Source organism: Blennius ocellaris (genome assembly GCF_963422515.1).
Source record: "Blennius ocellaris genome assembly, chromosome: 14".
Lineage (NCBI taxonomy): Eukaryota > Metazoa > Chordata > Actinopteri > Blenniiformes > Blenniidae > Blennius > Blennius ocellaris.
Genome location: NC_137663.1, coordinates 21121912 through 21137186, shown reverse-complemented (window position 1 = coordinate 21137186; position 15275 = coordinate 21121912). Strand labels below are relative to the sequence as shown.

The following is a 15275-nucleotide window of genomic DNA, read 5'->3' as shown; positions in this document are numbered from 1 at the left end:
AGAGGCGGTGGGTCAGCGGTGGACCCCAGCAGTGGCTCTCTTCCAGTGCCTGTGCAGGATATGTGCTGGGTGGCCTTGTGCTTACCAAGGGGTGTGCATAAATATGATTAACAGAGATTTTGGGTGAATAAGCATCTAAGCTCCTCAGTGGAGCGTTGGTGTTGGGGGCTGGGGTGGAGATAAGCAGAGATGTCTGGTTACTAACCAGTGTACCTGAATTCCTGTCCATTCTTATTGGAAGTGACTCTTGACTGTTTGTGCCAGGGGAAGTATTGATCAGTGCTTTGTGTATAGCCAAATTTAAACAAATTAGTGTAAATACCAACAAATAGGTCACAGGAATAGAAAGTACTTAAATGGCCACCTAATTTCTGGTTAAAAATGGGTCAGTAGGTTCATCACCCTGGAAATGTGCCTGTACATATTGATGTTAGGAAGAAGGCATATTCTGACAGGCGATGATAAAGTCTACAAGCTTATCTGCTGTTACTTGGCCAAATCTGCAAACCTGGGCTTAAACAGCTTATAAGACTTACATCATGGCTGCATATATTATGTGTACAACACTTAGTTGAAGTGGTTTGATGCCTGCGTCGTGCAACATGCCAGAGGGAATGTTTTCAAGTTTTCCATCCATCCATGCATCTGTCCATTCCAATATTGTTGAGGTGGTATTTTCAGAATGCCTGTGGGAAATGGTACCCGTGTTCACTCTCACTTAAAGATAAGCTGATTAAATTCTTGTGTGGCAAAAGTCAAACTGACTGTGACCTCTCCAGTTCTCGTTAGCTCGATATCTCTGGAGGAAGCCTTCACAATTAGCTCGCATGTTCACTCTTAAAGGTTCAGCCATCCATCTTCGACACCCGCTTCAGCCAGAATAAGGTCACAAGGGCAGGATATACCCAGGACAGGTCATTCGAGGCTGATCAATTAAGAATAACTCCATAACTGGATGAGTTGGTCTCAGAAAAGATCAGTCATATCAGAGTTAATTAGAAAATAAAAGTGAATTTGAAACAAGATTCCAAGCTCTCTGAAGGGGTGCAACGCAGAAAACATGTTATAATAAAGCATGCAAATAAAAGCTGTGAGGGGCCAGCTGATGAAATGACTCTCACCACAATTAGAGCAGCTTTTCTGCTGAAGCCTGAGCAAATTTGTCGACGCGATCATTTGCCATGCTTTCAGCCTTTATAGATCACGTTACTGGATTGTTGGGGATAATTACCAAGAAAAACACCTTAAAGTCATAAAACATTCTACCTTTTTATTGTACAATTACCTAATATCAATACATGCTTTTGTTAGTTTACACCAAACCCTGATAAATATCCATAGCTAATAGCTTTTATTACATTTGTTAACCTTCTTCGACAGACAATATACGCATGAGTCGAGATAGACATTAATGTCAAATGTTATTGCAAGTAGTGATAGGGTTAAACCAGGGGTGTCAAACATGAGTCCTGTGAGCCAAAACTATCCGACAAAAGGCTCCAATCCGGCCCACCAAACCTACCGAGCAAATTGTAGAAATTTCAAAGAAAACACCTTGTTTTTTTGTTGGTTTTTTTTAACAAGTTTCTGAAAAGATGTAGACACAACACTGAAACTTTAGCTGAGATAAAATGCATTTGAGACTTCTGGTTCAAACCATAAAAAAGTAATTCTGGTATCTAAACCCATGATTGATAATCATGCCGCACAGTGTTGAAGAGGTTAAAACTATCTTACTCATCAAAAGATCTTCGTTCTAGCATGGGTTTGGATTGGGGTCTGTCCTTAGTTTTATCAAGTTACTATGATTTCTCTCACATTCCAAAAACATGCATTTGGCAATAATTGATGACTCTAAATTGGCCATATATGTGAATTTGAATGTGTGTAACTGTCTTTGTCTGTATTTTCCCTGTATTTAACTGGCAACTTGAGCAGGACATGGGTTTATTATTGGATAATAAAATGTTTGTTTTTTTCACTTTTAGGTTTTTAACAATACCATTTTATTCAATCTACATGTGATAAAGTGACACTTCAGGTTAAGTCTTGACCTTGGTTTTCACAAACCTGGGTTCAAATTGTAGTGAGGGCATAAAAGGCATCCTGCTATTGATGATATAATCAATTCAAAAATGCAAAATTAATCAAAATTAAAGTACATGCATCGCATCAATTATAGCTTAAAATAAAATCTCCTAATGGGATAAATTTCTCAGCGGTGGTATTCATAATCCTCTTCTGTTATCCTATGCACTGCTGAGTCCAAATGTAATAAATAAACATGACTTACTAGAGACACTTTTCTTGTTTGTTTGTTTTTTGTATACAGTTGATATGATCAGATACGGTATCACAATTTTTCGGATCATTTTAATCCCAAGTTTTACATTGATGCATATGATTATGTGCACTTATCTGGAGTCAGAACCATTTACAGATTATCATAAGAGATGTAAAGCACATTTACACAAACAGTAAAAATCCAATGCATGGAATTCTTACTTGGTGTATTTAGAGCATGTGTATAATTTTGTTTACAGCTGTAATGTGGAGAAATGGGAAGTTATCAACTATAGTCACTTGCATGATAAAAGGTTAAGTGGCCAATGTGTGACTATACACAGCATCACCTGCAGGTCACACAGACCTTGTATACTACACTCATATTCGATCATTTCAGCTCCTTTTTTGTTCATTGTGAGACCAAAGGTCAAATCAGTGCAATCAAAGCAGCAAAGCCTGCCGTATATTATCAGTTAATGCGGTGGCATGACATTACCATAATAATTAGTTTCCTTTTGTGCCGAATGCCAACAGCAGTGGCGGAGTTGTGGCCTGCCTTGTAGCTCCGAGCATTTATTCAAATGCGTTCATACATATCTGTATACTATCCAAACATGCACATATTGTGACCCATCTGTATATACCCATGCAGAGCAGGATATAAGCAGGGTGTTGTGGTAAACACAGCTCAGTGCTACCGTTTCCGGCGGCCATCACGATATGTGTTTGACTGTGTGAGATGGTGCAAATATACAGAATATCTTGGAATATTACACAGTTTTCTTCCATTAGACTCCACAAGGAAGCAATGGAGAAATAGCCCGCTATAGGTTACAAAGAGCATTTTTTTTCTATATACATTTACTCAAGGACATGATGAGCACAGCAGAGCCGGCTGCCAGAATTACAGGAGATGTGGGAGAAAAAGCAGTTTATGTTTTTTTTTTTTTCCTCTTTAAAAATTGTGATGATGACAACAGCGATGTCTATGAAATGCAGCAGCATGCATAATTTCAACTCGAGAAGATGAGGGCCTGTAAGAAAGCTCGCTTTCCCTTGGTGACCGCCGCTTTAGTGAAACAAGGCGGATAAAATGCTGGATTCTGATCCCTGACTCATTTTCCAGCTAATGTTGTACATCTCCACAATATTGCTGGAAGGGTTTACGATATCCATGGTCTTTCAGAAAGGGGGAAAAAATGTGATCGACCTTTTCTATATATTGGTGTCTTCCTTTTTTTTTTTTTTTCTCTCCACTTCTTATTCTTCATATTCTTTGAATAACCATTCAGAGAAGTAGCAAGGTTGATGAACAAGGGGCACATGTGCCTCCCAGCCCGAGATTACAGAGAGATTTCTGCAAATAGAGAAGACGATAGAAGGACAGAACATTGCAGTTAACAAGGCAGAATTAAGTATCCGTAAATGAAAAATCATGAGCTCGGGCGGTGTACAAATGTTAATGGCGTGCACAAAAAAGTGTGTCTGGATTTACAGGTGTATGCAGAAGTGATTGAGATGGAGAGTCTGGGGAGCTACGGGAAGCAGATTTACATAGTTTCGTCTGAGAGATAGAAGAATGTGTTCTTGTGAAGAAATGCATGGAGACAGGAGTAATTAATTATAGATGTGCAAATGTGGTCTGAGGGAATGCTGTTACAGTAACTTGAGGCAAGGCGAGGGAGTGGGGGAAGTGTGGAGGAGGGGGAGACCCTTCCTCATATACCATCCACAACTTCAATTTACATTACATGACAGGAGAATGGAGGTTAATTAAACATGACAATGGTGGGGCCTTTATTGTTAAGTCGTCATGGTGGCTGACTGGCTTCCAACTCAAAGGCCAACGAATGCATAACAAATATAGTCCTATGGTAAAGCGTGAATTCACATTCAAACAGTTCATAGGAAAAGAGGTTATGAGTAAATATAGGAGTACCCTGTGGTTGTGTGGAGTACAAATTTGGGCGAAATATAAAAAGTAATATCTATTCGCATAATAATTAAAGCCAGGAGGAGAACTTCTAAGGGAAAATGAGGGAAAAACAGCATTCACTATTAAATTTATCCAGCGTGAGCTATTGTCACAGAGCGAACTAAACTGCATATAAAAGAAAAAAATGCAACAAAATTTCCTGCCGCCACAGGCGTGCTCATATTTCAGCATGCATCTATTTTCAAACTTCACATTGACGCTAATTGGACTCGACACTAATGATGCCAAAAAAGCAAAGCGGTGCGAGGCTTACAAGCTGCCTGATTATACTTTTGGAGACAGCTGACCTCAGTTACCGTGGACCTTTTTCATCTGACAGAGATTTATGTCTGCTTTTCAAAAATGTAAATATGCTTGGGTCATAATTGGCCTTAATGCTGCACAAGTCATTAATAAAATATATTCTGAAGTATTACTTTTACCCATTTACTCATCGATGCACTCAAGCTGTGGTTCATGATAAAAATTGAAGTTAGAAATCATGCGAGCTGCTGTACTTCAATAATCACTGTGAGGATTCAGTGTACCTCTCGTTTTGCATTTTATAGCACCAACGTTATACCCTGAATGAATGCCAGTGTTTCAGATGTTCTCTATATGGAGTGTATTATTTATATAAAAGTGGGTTTTGAGTTCCTGCTGTTTGGAAAGCAGAATTATAATAGGTAATGTACGTCTGTGCTGGGCTCGTAGCCTCAGGGGACATTGTGTAAATGCTCCTCATCTCCCTGCTGATCGTGGTCCTGACTGATTGCTGATGACTTTTTCAGGGCACAGACATGTTAAGTTGTTTATTTATTCAGCAAAAACAATCCCCAATGCAAATAGCCCTCTCCACTCTAGATTTTCCTCCTCAAGCTCCCTCCCACCCAATTGTGCGTCGGCATTTCTGTCTTGGTTTCTGTTTCTGTCTCGACGCCATGTTGCAATCATCAGCAAAGTTGGTGATATTGTGAACAGGGCAGCTGCTTTTTGTTTTTGTCTGTGTGTGCGTATATGTGTGTGCGTCAGTGTACAATTTACGCATGTGACAGATGTGGGACATCCTTGACTGCTGTTCAGAAAGTGACACACCCCTACAGGCTATCTTCTTCAAAAAGGATCTTCAGCAAACTCCACACCACAGTTTAGCAGACCACTGTCATAAGGAATCAATGGGCTGAAATGCATTTTCTGACACTGGATCACTGACTGTATAAACCCATACAATGTTGTTATGGTTCATCTTAGCATCACAGATTCTGACATTCAGCTCAGACACAAAGTACCCATAAAAAAAAAAAAGTTGCCTCTGTTTCTGCCTAATTTCTGGTGAAACATATATGCATGCAACTCTGGCGTGAGGAAACCTTTGTCTGTATTCAAACCTCATCTGAGATTCCCAAAAGGAAACATCTTCAGCCATCTGTTAAACACAACCCTTCATAGTGCCAGCAGCTTTATCTGAGCTCTCTTTTCATATGAAATTCATTTTTTTTTCTGTCTGTGTTTTTGCTCCAGTCTCAACCGTATTGAGCTGTGTGACTTTTTAACACATAAAGTAATATATCATTATCACTGGGTGTCAAGCTTTGCACCCAGGTTCACCCCTGTAAACAAGCAGATCACTAAACAGAATGCTCTGGGACATAATTTTAGCATAATTTTTTCACTCATCGCCATCTGTCTGTCACACCTTGTTTATTTAACACTTTGTATAATGAATGTCTTTTTTGATTCATTAAAGCTCTGAACTGACTCAATTAGGGCAATATTAGTAGGTCACATATGATTAGGAAAAACAGTAAAAGATTTGATTCAGATTTAGATGCCTTCTGTTTTACCTTTTCATGCACACTAACATGTACTTCAGTAAAATGATGAGTGTTTTAGCTTGGCTATGAGTGGGATGGTATTACATATCATTATATAGCTTTGTACATTTTTTATGTTGGAACCTAATACATTGTTTTTCTTACATGTGGTGTTCCTGATATGTATACAATTTTTGGTATACTAAGTTATAGAAATCCTAAAGTTGTACATTCATGGTGCTGCCCAAGCAAGAAAGCCAGACTGGCACTATACTAACAGCTACTATAAAAACAGCTTTTTTGTAAGAAATTTGAATCAATCCATGTTAATGAAGAATTCCTGCTTTTCAAGATTCAAGTGTTCATCCTCTGGCTCTATAGGGATTTTGGTAATAAATTTGATGGGGATCCACCGTGGTGGTGTCTAGACATGTCACTTAAAAATGAAAAGAAAATTTCACCCATGTAGGAGCAATAAAAAGAAGGTCACAAGATCACAATAGTCCATAGGATTCCCCCCTCTGGGGACCAACAATATCTGTGCAATCCATCTTTATCAGTCCATTACTTGCAGATATATTGCATATGGCCTAAAGTGGTGGACTAAATAAGCAACCAAATGACAAACACAGCAGCATTTGGCATCATTAGCCACCTTTTTATTTGCTCGTCTCGCTATAGAATGTAAAATATTAGTGGTCAGCCAGAAACAATGTACAACGCAATTTACCGTGTTAGCAAAACCTACTTTTGTCACGCAGAACTAGTGCACAACTGAATTATCTGATTTGGCAGCCTTGTCTGTGCAAGCTTTACTTTATCAGCTTCATTTAAATGTCATCAGACTCAGCTATATGTAGAGTTCTGATGCTATTATTCTTGACCATGTTAATGTTAATAGCTGACGTTAACATCCGGCCGAGGTTGAAATTTAGCATGCATGCATGCTGTTTGTTTATTGGTTATGCACGCTATGCTTTTGCGAAGTACAGCTGACAATAAAAAAAAATAAAAAAAATGTCAGTTGTGACAGTAGTACAAATATACCTCAAAGCTTTGTTTCATTTATTTATTAATTTCTCCCCTTGATGGGGCTTACGTCACAACTGAGCTGATGTGCACGCTTCAAAACAGACCCTGGAGTAAATGCACGCAAGCTTAATGGATGCACGAGACATTAATTCTCCCAGATAATGTACTGTCTGATAAATGCCCCGTCTGTGCAAAGCTTGGGCATGTTTTAAAAACATCACTTCCTGTATAGGAATAAGCAGACGGCTTAAAACTCAGGTGTGTGTTAGTGGATTGCTTTATGTACAGAGCAACATATAGCCATCTGGTCACAGATTCTATTGAAAAGAAGTAAATGTCTTCTATAAGGTCTCATGCAATCAAAATATGAATTAAATGTATCTCAAATGAAGACCACAACCCCTCCTTCTCCAGTAATCATGTAATGAGTCCCCATATATTATTTGTATTCAGCATCTTCTACCTTGTCACATATTTTTACCACCTATTGTGCCATGAAATAAAGCCCATTTACAAATCATTCTCCTTCTGATTTGATAAATGTAACTGGCAAATGAGTGAGTCCCTTGAATGCCTTGTTTGAATAATTGAGCAGTACTCAATCAGACAACATTAGGGCGGGCGGCAGTGGCGGCCTCGCCATCCGAAATAATTACCAACACGACAACAGAGTGCACGTCGATGCCGCCTCCGCGGGGTTTCTACATTTGAGATCAAGCAATTAGAACGACGCCATCTCATGCCTCCATGGACACCACCTATAGAGACCCGCACAGGCGTCTCAGCGGGAGCAGGAAGAGCAGAGGGACACCCAGGATGGTGTTGGCAGTGTATCATAGCAGCCATCGCAGTGAGGTAATGCATACTGTCAGGTTTGGATAAATCACTGCATCGACAGTGTTCATGTATTTGGACAAAGACCCAACCTCTTTAGCCTTTCAAATTTGCAGTAGCCTATGACTAAAAGATTGTACCTAATAAGTTATTCACTTTCAATTTACATAGGCACAATTCATCATGTACACCATCAATCATAATACAGAAAAATAATGAAATAAATGGCAAAGATTTGCACACACTATGTTTCGGTGATGTAGGGAGGTGTATAAATTAATTAGAAGTTTTCCAGAAAATGAGACAATAAATAAAAAGGTCCTAGAAATTATAATGTGGGAGCTGTAATTTGGTAGTAGCAGACAACATGTAATTTGCTTTGTTCTTTTTGTTAGCATAATGCTTTTAGACACAATTTTAAACTTGGTTGCTCTGTTTAACATTTTCTCGAATTGGATTTTCACTTTATTTCAGTGAGTGTTCATACATATGTGCGTGTGTGTACGTTTGGGTTTCACAATCTCTTGAGAGATGCTATAGAAGCATCTTCAGCAACAACACAGGCGCAGGAATGCAGTTGTGAGCGTGGACGAGCGCTACGTTTAGGTCGCCGGGCGTACAGTCCGACGGCCAGCCAGGCATGCTTGTGCCAAAGTAGTGTCTGCACCCGAGACTCGTTTACTCCAGCGACTTGATGTGATTGACAGCTGGGCCAAAGGGCTGTTGGCTCCTTCCTGATTTCTTTTTCACTGGAGGTGTCCTGTGGGACTTGGAATTCATGCTACAGTATATCAGCAGAATAGCTTATGGCGGTAATGAGGATGAAAAGCAAACTGAACACCAAGCCAGTTTATTTCAGTCCCCGCTGCTCTGACTTTTACAAACTAGCATTTTCAGTAAAAGATTTAATGATTCTTTAATTTTTCACTGGCAATCTTGGAAGTGACATTAAGCAGTTTGGTGTTTTGCATCATTAAAGATCTTTATTTCCCTTTTCATTTCTTTTTCACATTCATAACTGTTGTCGCACACTGTACTTTATTATTTAAAATAGGCCTTCAGGAAGACATTCCACAAAAACAACATGTCATGAGCTATTAATGCAAAGAGGACGCCATTCATCGCAGGATCCAAAACATTATCTCTATTTTTATCCGTAATTCCACTGATGACTTACGGTGCAGTCATTCCTGACGCTACTTAAAGCTGAAGCTTTTGAAGAGATATTTGGGATAACAGTTGTGACAGAATTAGGAAGTTTTGAAGCTTTAACCTTTCGACTTAGCCGCAGCTCGCTCATACATCTGTTCAAAATGCACCAGTATGGCTTTAACAGGCGTCTCTTGACAAATCTTGATGGGCTTGTTCCTTTGAACACATTCAAAATCAAGCGAAGATATCCCTGCCATGGTTAAATTAAAAATGCTGACAACTGTGGAAGGATGAATAAAGAAAATCTTCATGAACAGAAATATAACAAACAAAAGCTGTGTGCATGCATGATGGGAGAGGAATACATTCTGGCATGCTCGAGCTGAAGTATTTCATATAGCTGTCAGGGTTTGAGGCTGTGTTTGGTGAAGATAGTTGGCATCTTTTCTGCCATAAATTCCTCACATGAATACTCTGGAAATAAAATACACACGGCAACCCTGTAACATCACTGATTTATTTTCAAATATTTCTACCCTTGGTCCAAAATGAGACCTTGCACCTGTTCCAATGGCATTTTGATAATGCCTCAAAATGCAGTGTTTGATCTTGTCAATATTCCCGGTCACTTGTGCTTTCCTTTTTTTGAATTTTTGCATGCAGTTATACAGACACAAAGAACCAAGGTCTGACCCTGTGGCTGCTTCATAGTACAAACCCATCTTCAAACTCTTGTCATCCAAGGATTCAGAGAGCAAGAGAGAGAGAGAGAATGGTAAAAGTAGACAGAAGTGGCTTTGCCAAACTGCTGCAGTGAATTAGTAAAATTAGAAGATGTGCATTTGATGAGTGAATTTCATCGCCCACTCACTGTCATCAACCTTGTCTTTACCCGTGTCAAATAAATGTCTGAATTCTTTACTGCCGGGCCTTTGATAATGTAAAATAGATTCTGGCATTTTAAGAGCTCTGAAGAAAAGATGTGTTCGGCTGCAGCTTGGACTCTTTGCTTCAGATCCTGCCTGTGAAGAAAATGTTTTCCCACATCACAGGCTTCTTATCTTCACTATAGCAGGGATTACATGCAAGGGCTCTTTTACACTTTACACCGACATAAAGTATTTTCTATCAACTACAACAACTTTTACTGCCAATAGTTGTGCTCAAGAAGCGAGGTTTAAAGGCACTTAGCTAATTCATATAGAATGACCTTATTCCATCGACTTTCCTTTCGCATACGCTTCCTGTCAGTTGATCCACCCGCCCAGCCATTTGCATTGTGCCACTAATGTGTGGGTTTGGATTTAAAAAAAAAAAAAGTTGTGTGTCAGATTTCACTAATGTTTGTGTGAGTAGCTCATTTGCTTTATCCTGTGCGTCTGCATTGTGCTGTGGGACGTCGCCTCCAGCAAAGCTGACAGACGGGCTTTATAGATTCAGTATAGTTTGAATTTTTGATGTTGGATCTTTTACTTACTGTCTCCACCTCCATGTTGGTGTTGCTTCTAAAGTTTCGCTCATCTTTCATGTGTATTTGCACTGCTTTGAGGAATATCTCCCATGCACTATTTATCCTCTCTGGATTTATAGTCTGTTACATATATCTGCCGAGATCAAGAAGCCCACACCGGTGCCCCCGGGGAGGGGGGGCAAGACTGTATTATTGAAGACAGATTGCTGAGGGTCCTGCGAGGCAGTGTTTTTGACAGAATTATCTTTGGACTCCTAAATTAGAATAAGGGTGATGGAGTTCATTGAGGACATGACAATTCAAGGTTGAGAGTAACTTTCAGGTTCAATGCCTGAATCCAAGTCAAATGCTTGATAAAACATTGCTGTGTCAACAGTAATAACTTGCCCTCCTCTTTTTTTCTTTTTTCTTTTGTCTCTCAGTGTTGCGTGATGACTTCAGGCAGAACCCGCAGGATGTGGTGGTGGCAGTTGGGGAGACGGCGAGTTTTGAGTGTCAGGCTCCACGTGGTCATCCTGAACCCACCACCTTCTGGAGGAAAGATAAGGCTCGTCTTGACCTGAACGATGACAGGATCACGGTGGGTTATTCCCTGCGAGAACTCTCCTCTGCTATATACTCAACCATTATTTTAAATCCCATAACTGTCAACTGGCAAAAGACTTTGCCGCTGCTTCATTGTGACTATAAGCATCTACCTTCCGCAGGTTCGTGGAGGGAAACTGACAATCTCCAACGCCAAGAAAAACGACGCAGGGATTTATGTGTGTGTGGCGGCCAACATGGTCGGAGAGAGAGAGAGTGAAAAAGCTCAACTCTCAGTATTTGGTGAGATGTCAGCCGATGACTCTTTGAAGACATTTTCTTCACAGTAGTGGATACAGCTCTCAGCACTCTGTCGAAAATAGTATTCAACCTCTATATTATGTGTACTGCTCACATCCAGAGAGACCAGTGTTCGTGCAGCGGCCTGTGAACCAGGTGGCCTTAGTGGACGAAATCGTAGAGTTCAGGTGTCAGGTCCACGGTGACCCCCCGCCTACGCTGCGCTGGAAGAAGGAAGATGTGGATATTCCTCGTGGCAGGTGGGGAGAAAAAAAAGTGCAAATGTGTGTGCATGCATTTGTGTGCGTGTCTGTATGTGTTAATACAGCTAAATGGTAATGAATAAGTGCTTAAGCAGACCTAATGAGTCCCATCAGAAAAAGAAGATTCAACATATTACTTAGGAGAGGCTTTAATCAGTGTACAAAAAATGATTTCCTAACTGCAGAGAATCTCATTAGTTCCTATTTCAATTATTTTGCTGAAAAAACTTGCTTTTGCCAACTTTCAAGTACCACCAACTAATTCTTTAATTCATCTATGGCACCTAAAATACTGAAAGAACGATACGCCAGAACTGTATACACAGATCATCAATCACATTATGAGCATTCAATTGTAAATTCAATACCAGGGATTATGTCTTTATTAAGCAAACTATTAGAGAGTGAGAAATATAAAGCAAGAATATATATATATATATATATATATATATATATATATATATATATGAATGAATGAATGAATGAATGAATGAATGCTTTGTGATTTAATGCATTGAACCTGCAAGGACAAGTAAGGAAGCACTAACTTCATCATGTCCAGTCAGCTGGAAAGGTGGTGAATCAATTCAGCGGTCATTTCTGAAGTCATTTCAGTTTTCAGCGCTTTTGCACTGGATTTCATCATGTTAGGATCCATCCCTGTGATTTTGTCTGCCCAAGCAAACATGCATTACGGCCATATGATAATTGCTTGTATCCCATTAGTGCACTATTTTTGTGTAAAAGTCATTATCAAGCTGTGATGTAGGTTTTACTGTCTTAATAGTATTCCACACTGATTCATACTGAAAATACTTGTCATACTGGGATTGGATGTAGGTTTGTTAACTAATTGCAATGTCAGAGATCGGCAATTTATGACTGTCTTTTGTCAGTTAGATTATTACTCATAGGAAAAGTAATATGGGGAGAAAAGGGTGACACTTGTCACATGTTGTTGCTGCTGAAACATAGTAGACTGGTACTATCCCGTATATGTTACGATGTTGGAGTGTACAGTGACGTACACTCTTGTAACTGTCTCCAAGTCTAGGCGTCTGGAACTTAACCTCAGTACCCCTTGACTTCTGCAATATGTCCTACTTTCAGACCTGCCTCACCTCGTCTCCCTCCTTCCACTTCTTTCATTCTTTTCGTAAACCCTTCGGCCTCCTGGGAAGTCTGTATCTGGGTCAGAGATGTGTCGTGAATGGAGTCCTCACCACAGTCTGGACAGACTCCTCAAGCCCCCATCGATATTCTGCCCACACCCTTTGAAACATCTATTTCAAATGTGACTTTTTCTCACCCCTTGTGCCATTTCTCTGCCTGACTTGTCTCCCATCGCTGAATCAGTATGGCTGGCTAGACAATTTAACAGGATCTCTCACGCCAAAAGGGACCCGAGAGAGGGAGAGCCTGACTCCTTGCTCCTCCACTCATTCTGTTTGTTGCCCCTCTGAGGCGCTTATCTAAACTCTGGTAGCGGAGACGTCCCTCTCACTCTGACTGCATCGCTGCAGCATTCCAGTATGCCGCACTGGTGGAGACACACTCATGCATGCAACATCTCCATGAATTAGTCATTTTCTCCTGCTCAGCTCATTCATCAAATTCAGCTTGCCAGACTGTGCCACTCCCTTACTCTCAGACTATTTGTCTAAATCTCTCCCTCTTCTCTTCCTTTCTCTCCGTTTCCTTTCCCTCACTCACACGCAAACACCCACATGTGCATATACACACTCAAACCTTGAGGATACTGCACAACCAACACCACAGTGGGTGGCTCGTCTTTATAAATATTGGAACAGTGGAACAGCCAGGGTTCCAGCTGAAAGCACCTTTCATTTTGCAACGCCTTTATCTCAGCATAATTGTTCCCTACCAGTTCAGCAATTGCCTCTTTATTCTATCAAAAATGACACAGCCTTTCTGAAGCTTCTGTCAAAAACATCACACGCACATCTACGCACTCTTTATTTAATTGCTGTGTTCATATTTACTTTGCAAGGATTGCATTTTTCTTTTGAACTTTCATCGATGTGAAATCAACTGCGAGTGATGTGATCTTGCTGTTCCTCTCAGGTACGACATCAGATACGAGAAGGAGGACTTCCTGTTGAGGATTAAAAAAGCCTCAGTCAGCGATCAGGGGACCTTCACTTGCCTTGCAGAGAACCGCGTGGGTAAAGCCGAAGCTTCTGCCTATCTGACTATCAGAGGTGGGTAACTGCTTGTGGACTCGCAAAGCTCATAACCCAACCCTTATTTATTTTATTTTTTTTGGTATCTCCCAAAGCAGGCCACAGGACAATCAACCCTTTATTGCCCACTTTATGAGTATTATTGCCCCCCTGCTGAAAAGGCTGGGCCTGGCCTCAGCTTTCCTTTCATATAGCGGCGCTGATGTAGTTGATTGCTCTGATCTCCAGCCAGGCTCCAGATATGAACAATCTAACCAGCTCTAAGTGAACTTTTATGACCTCTCCTGGGGAGGTTTCAATCTCCATCCAGCCTGCTCACGCCATATTTACACCATAACAGTGGGGGAAGATGTTTTACAGTTACGGTTGAGTCATATTTTTTTTCAGTTGAACTGTGAAAACATTGTTCACACCATTTTTTTCAAATGATGGACTTGGTGCCAGCTGATACCACAATGTTTCCATGTCAACAATGACGTTATAAATCATCATACATGCTGTACAGTTCTCATGACATTTATTCATAACACTCATTTCAAATATTTCTTCACATTTTAAGACATTTCTTTATCATTCATGTCTATTCCTTAAAAACAAATTTAGCTGAGTGCCTAATGAGCAAGTGACCACAATTCCCTTCTTTTTTGGTTTTTTTTCAGAAGACGGCCAGAATACTTTTATAATTTTTATATTGTAAAGATGATTACAGTGCTTAACAATGTATTTTTTTTGCTCTGTTAACTCCTTTTAATTTAGCAAATCATTTCTAAATGTTATCCAATGCACCAGTGCAGTTGATTGATGCATTCAAGTTAATATCACAAACATTGTTGAGAAAAAAACATCACCAGGCTTTAACATATGCATGTACATATTAAACTCATACATGCATCTAATAAGTCATATTTAGGCTATGTCACATTCTATTCTCACTTTTATGATCATTTAAGATGTGACAAAAGGATGGAATAACTTAGTACAATTGTTTTATTCCTGTTTGAGGTGTATTTGAAGGTCTTGTGAAGTTTTGGTGGCCTTTGAAAAACACTCAATCTAAATGTATAATGTTAAGTATTTGATGGTCTGGATTTCATATATTTTAGTGTATATTTACGACGGACTTTGAGGTAATAAGTAAGAATGAGTCTGGTTTAAGGAGAACAATCATTGTTAAAAGCAGCATACCATACATGAGGGTGTGTGTGTGTATATATATACATACATACAGACAGACAGACACACACACACACATACTTAGTATTTATGAAGATCAATGCTGATAGAGCTTCGAATTGAGCTGTTATTAAGCGTAAATCCAAAGAATAGCTTTTTAATCAACCCAAATGAAGTGTTTGAGATAAATCTGCTCAATGTCAATGGAGGTTTTTGGCATCAGCTTCCCCCTCCTCCTCCGATACT

General features: G+C 39.8%; 1 protein-coding gene across 1 annotated transcript in view; it reads left to right on the top strand.

Moving 5' to 3' along the window:
• LOC308139572 (roundabout homolog 2-like) overlaps positions 1 to 15275 on the top strand; it is a gene marked incomplete at its 3' end in the record, with an annotated part of 81885 nt that overhangs the window by 35985 nt on the left and 30625 nt on the right. The window contains exons 3-6 of the mRNA XM_080509032.1: positions 10987 to 11144; positions 11272 to 11392; positions 11511 to 11649; positions 13738 to 13874. Coding sequence (XP_080365158.1) covers positions 10987 to 11144; positions 11272 to 11392; positions 11511 to 11649; positions 13738 to 13874 — 555 coding nt within the window. The remainder of the gene's footprint in view (positions 1 to 10986; positions 11145 to 11271; positions 11393 to 11510; positions 11650 to 13737; positions 13875 to 15275) is intronic.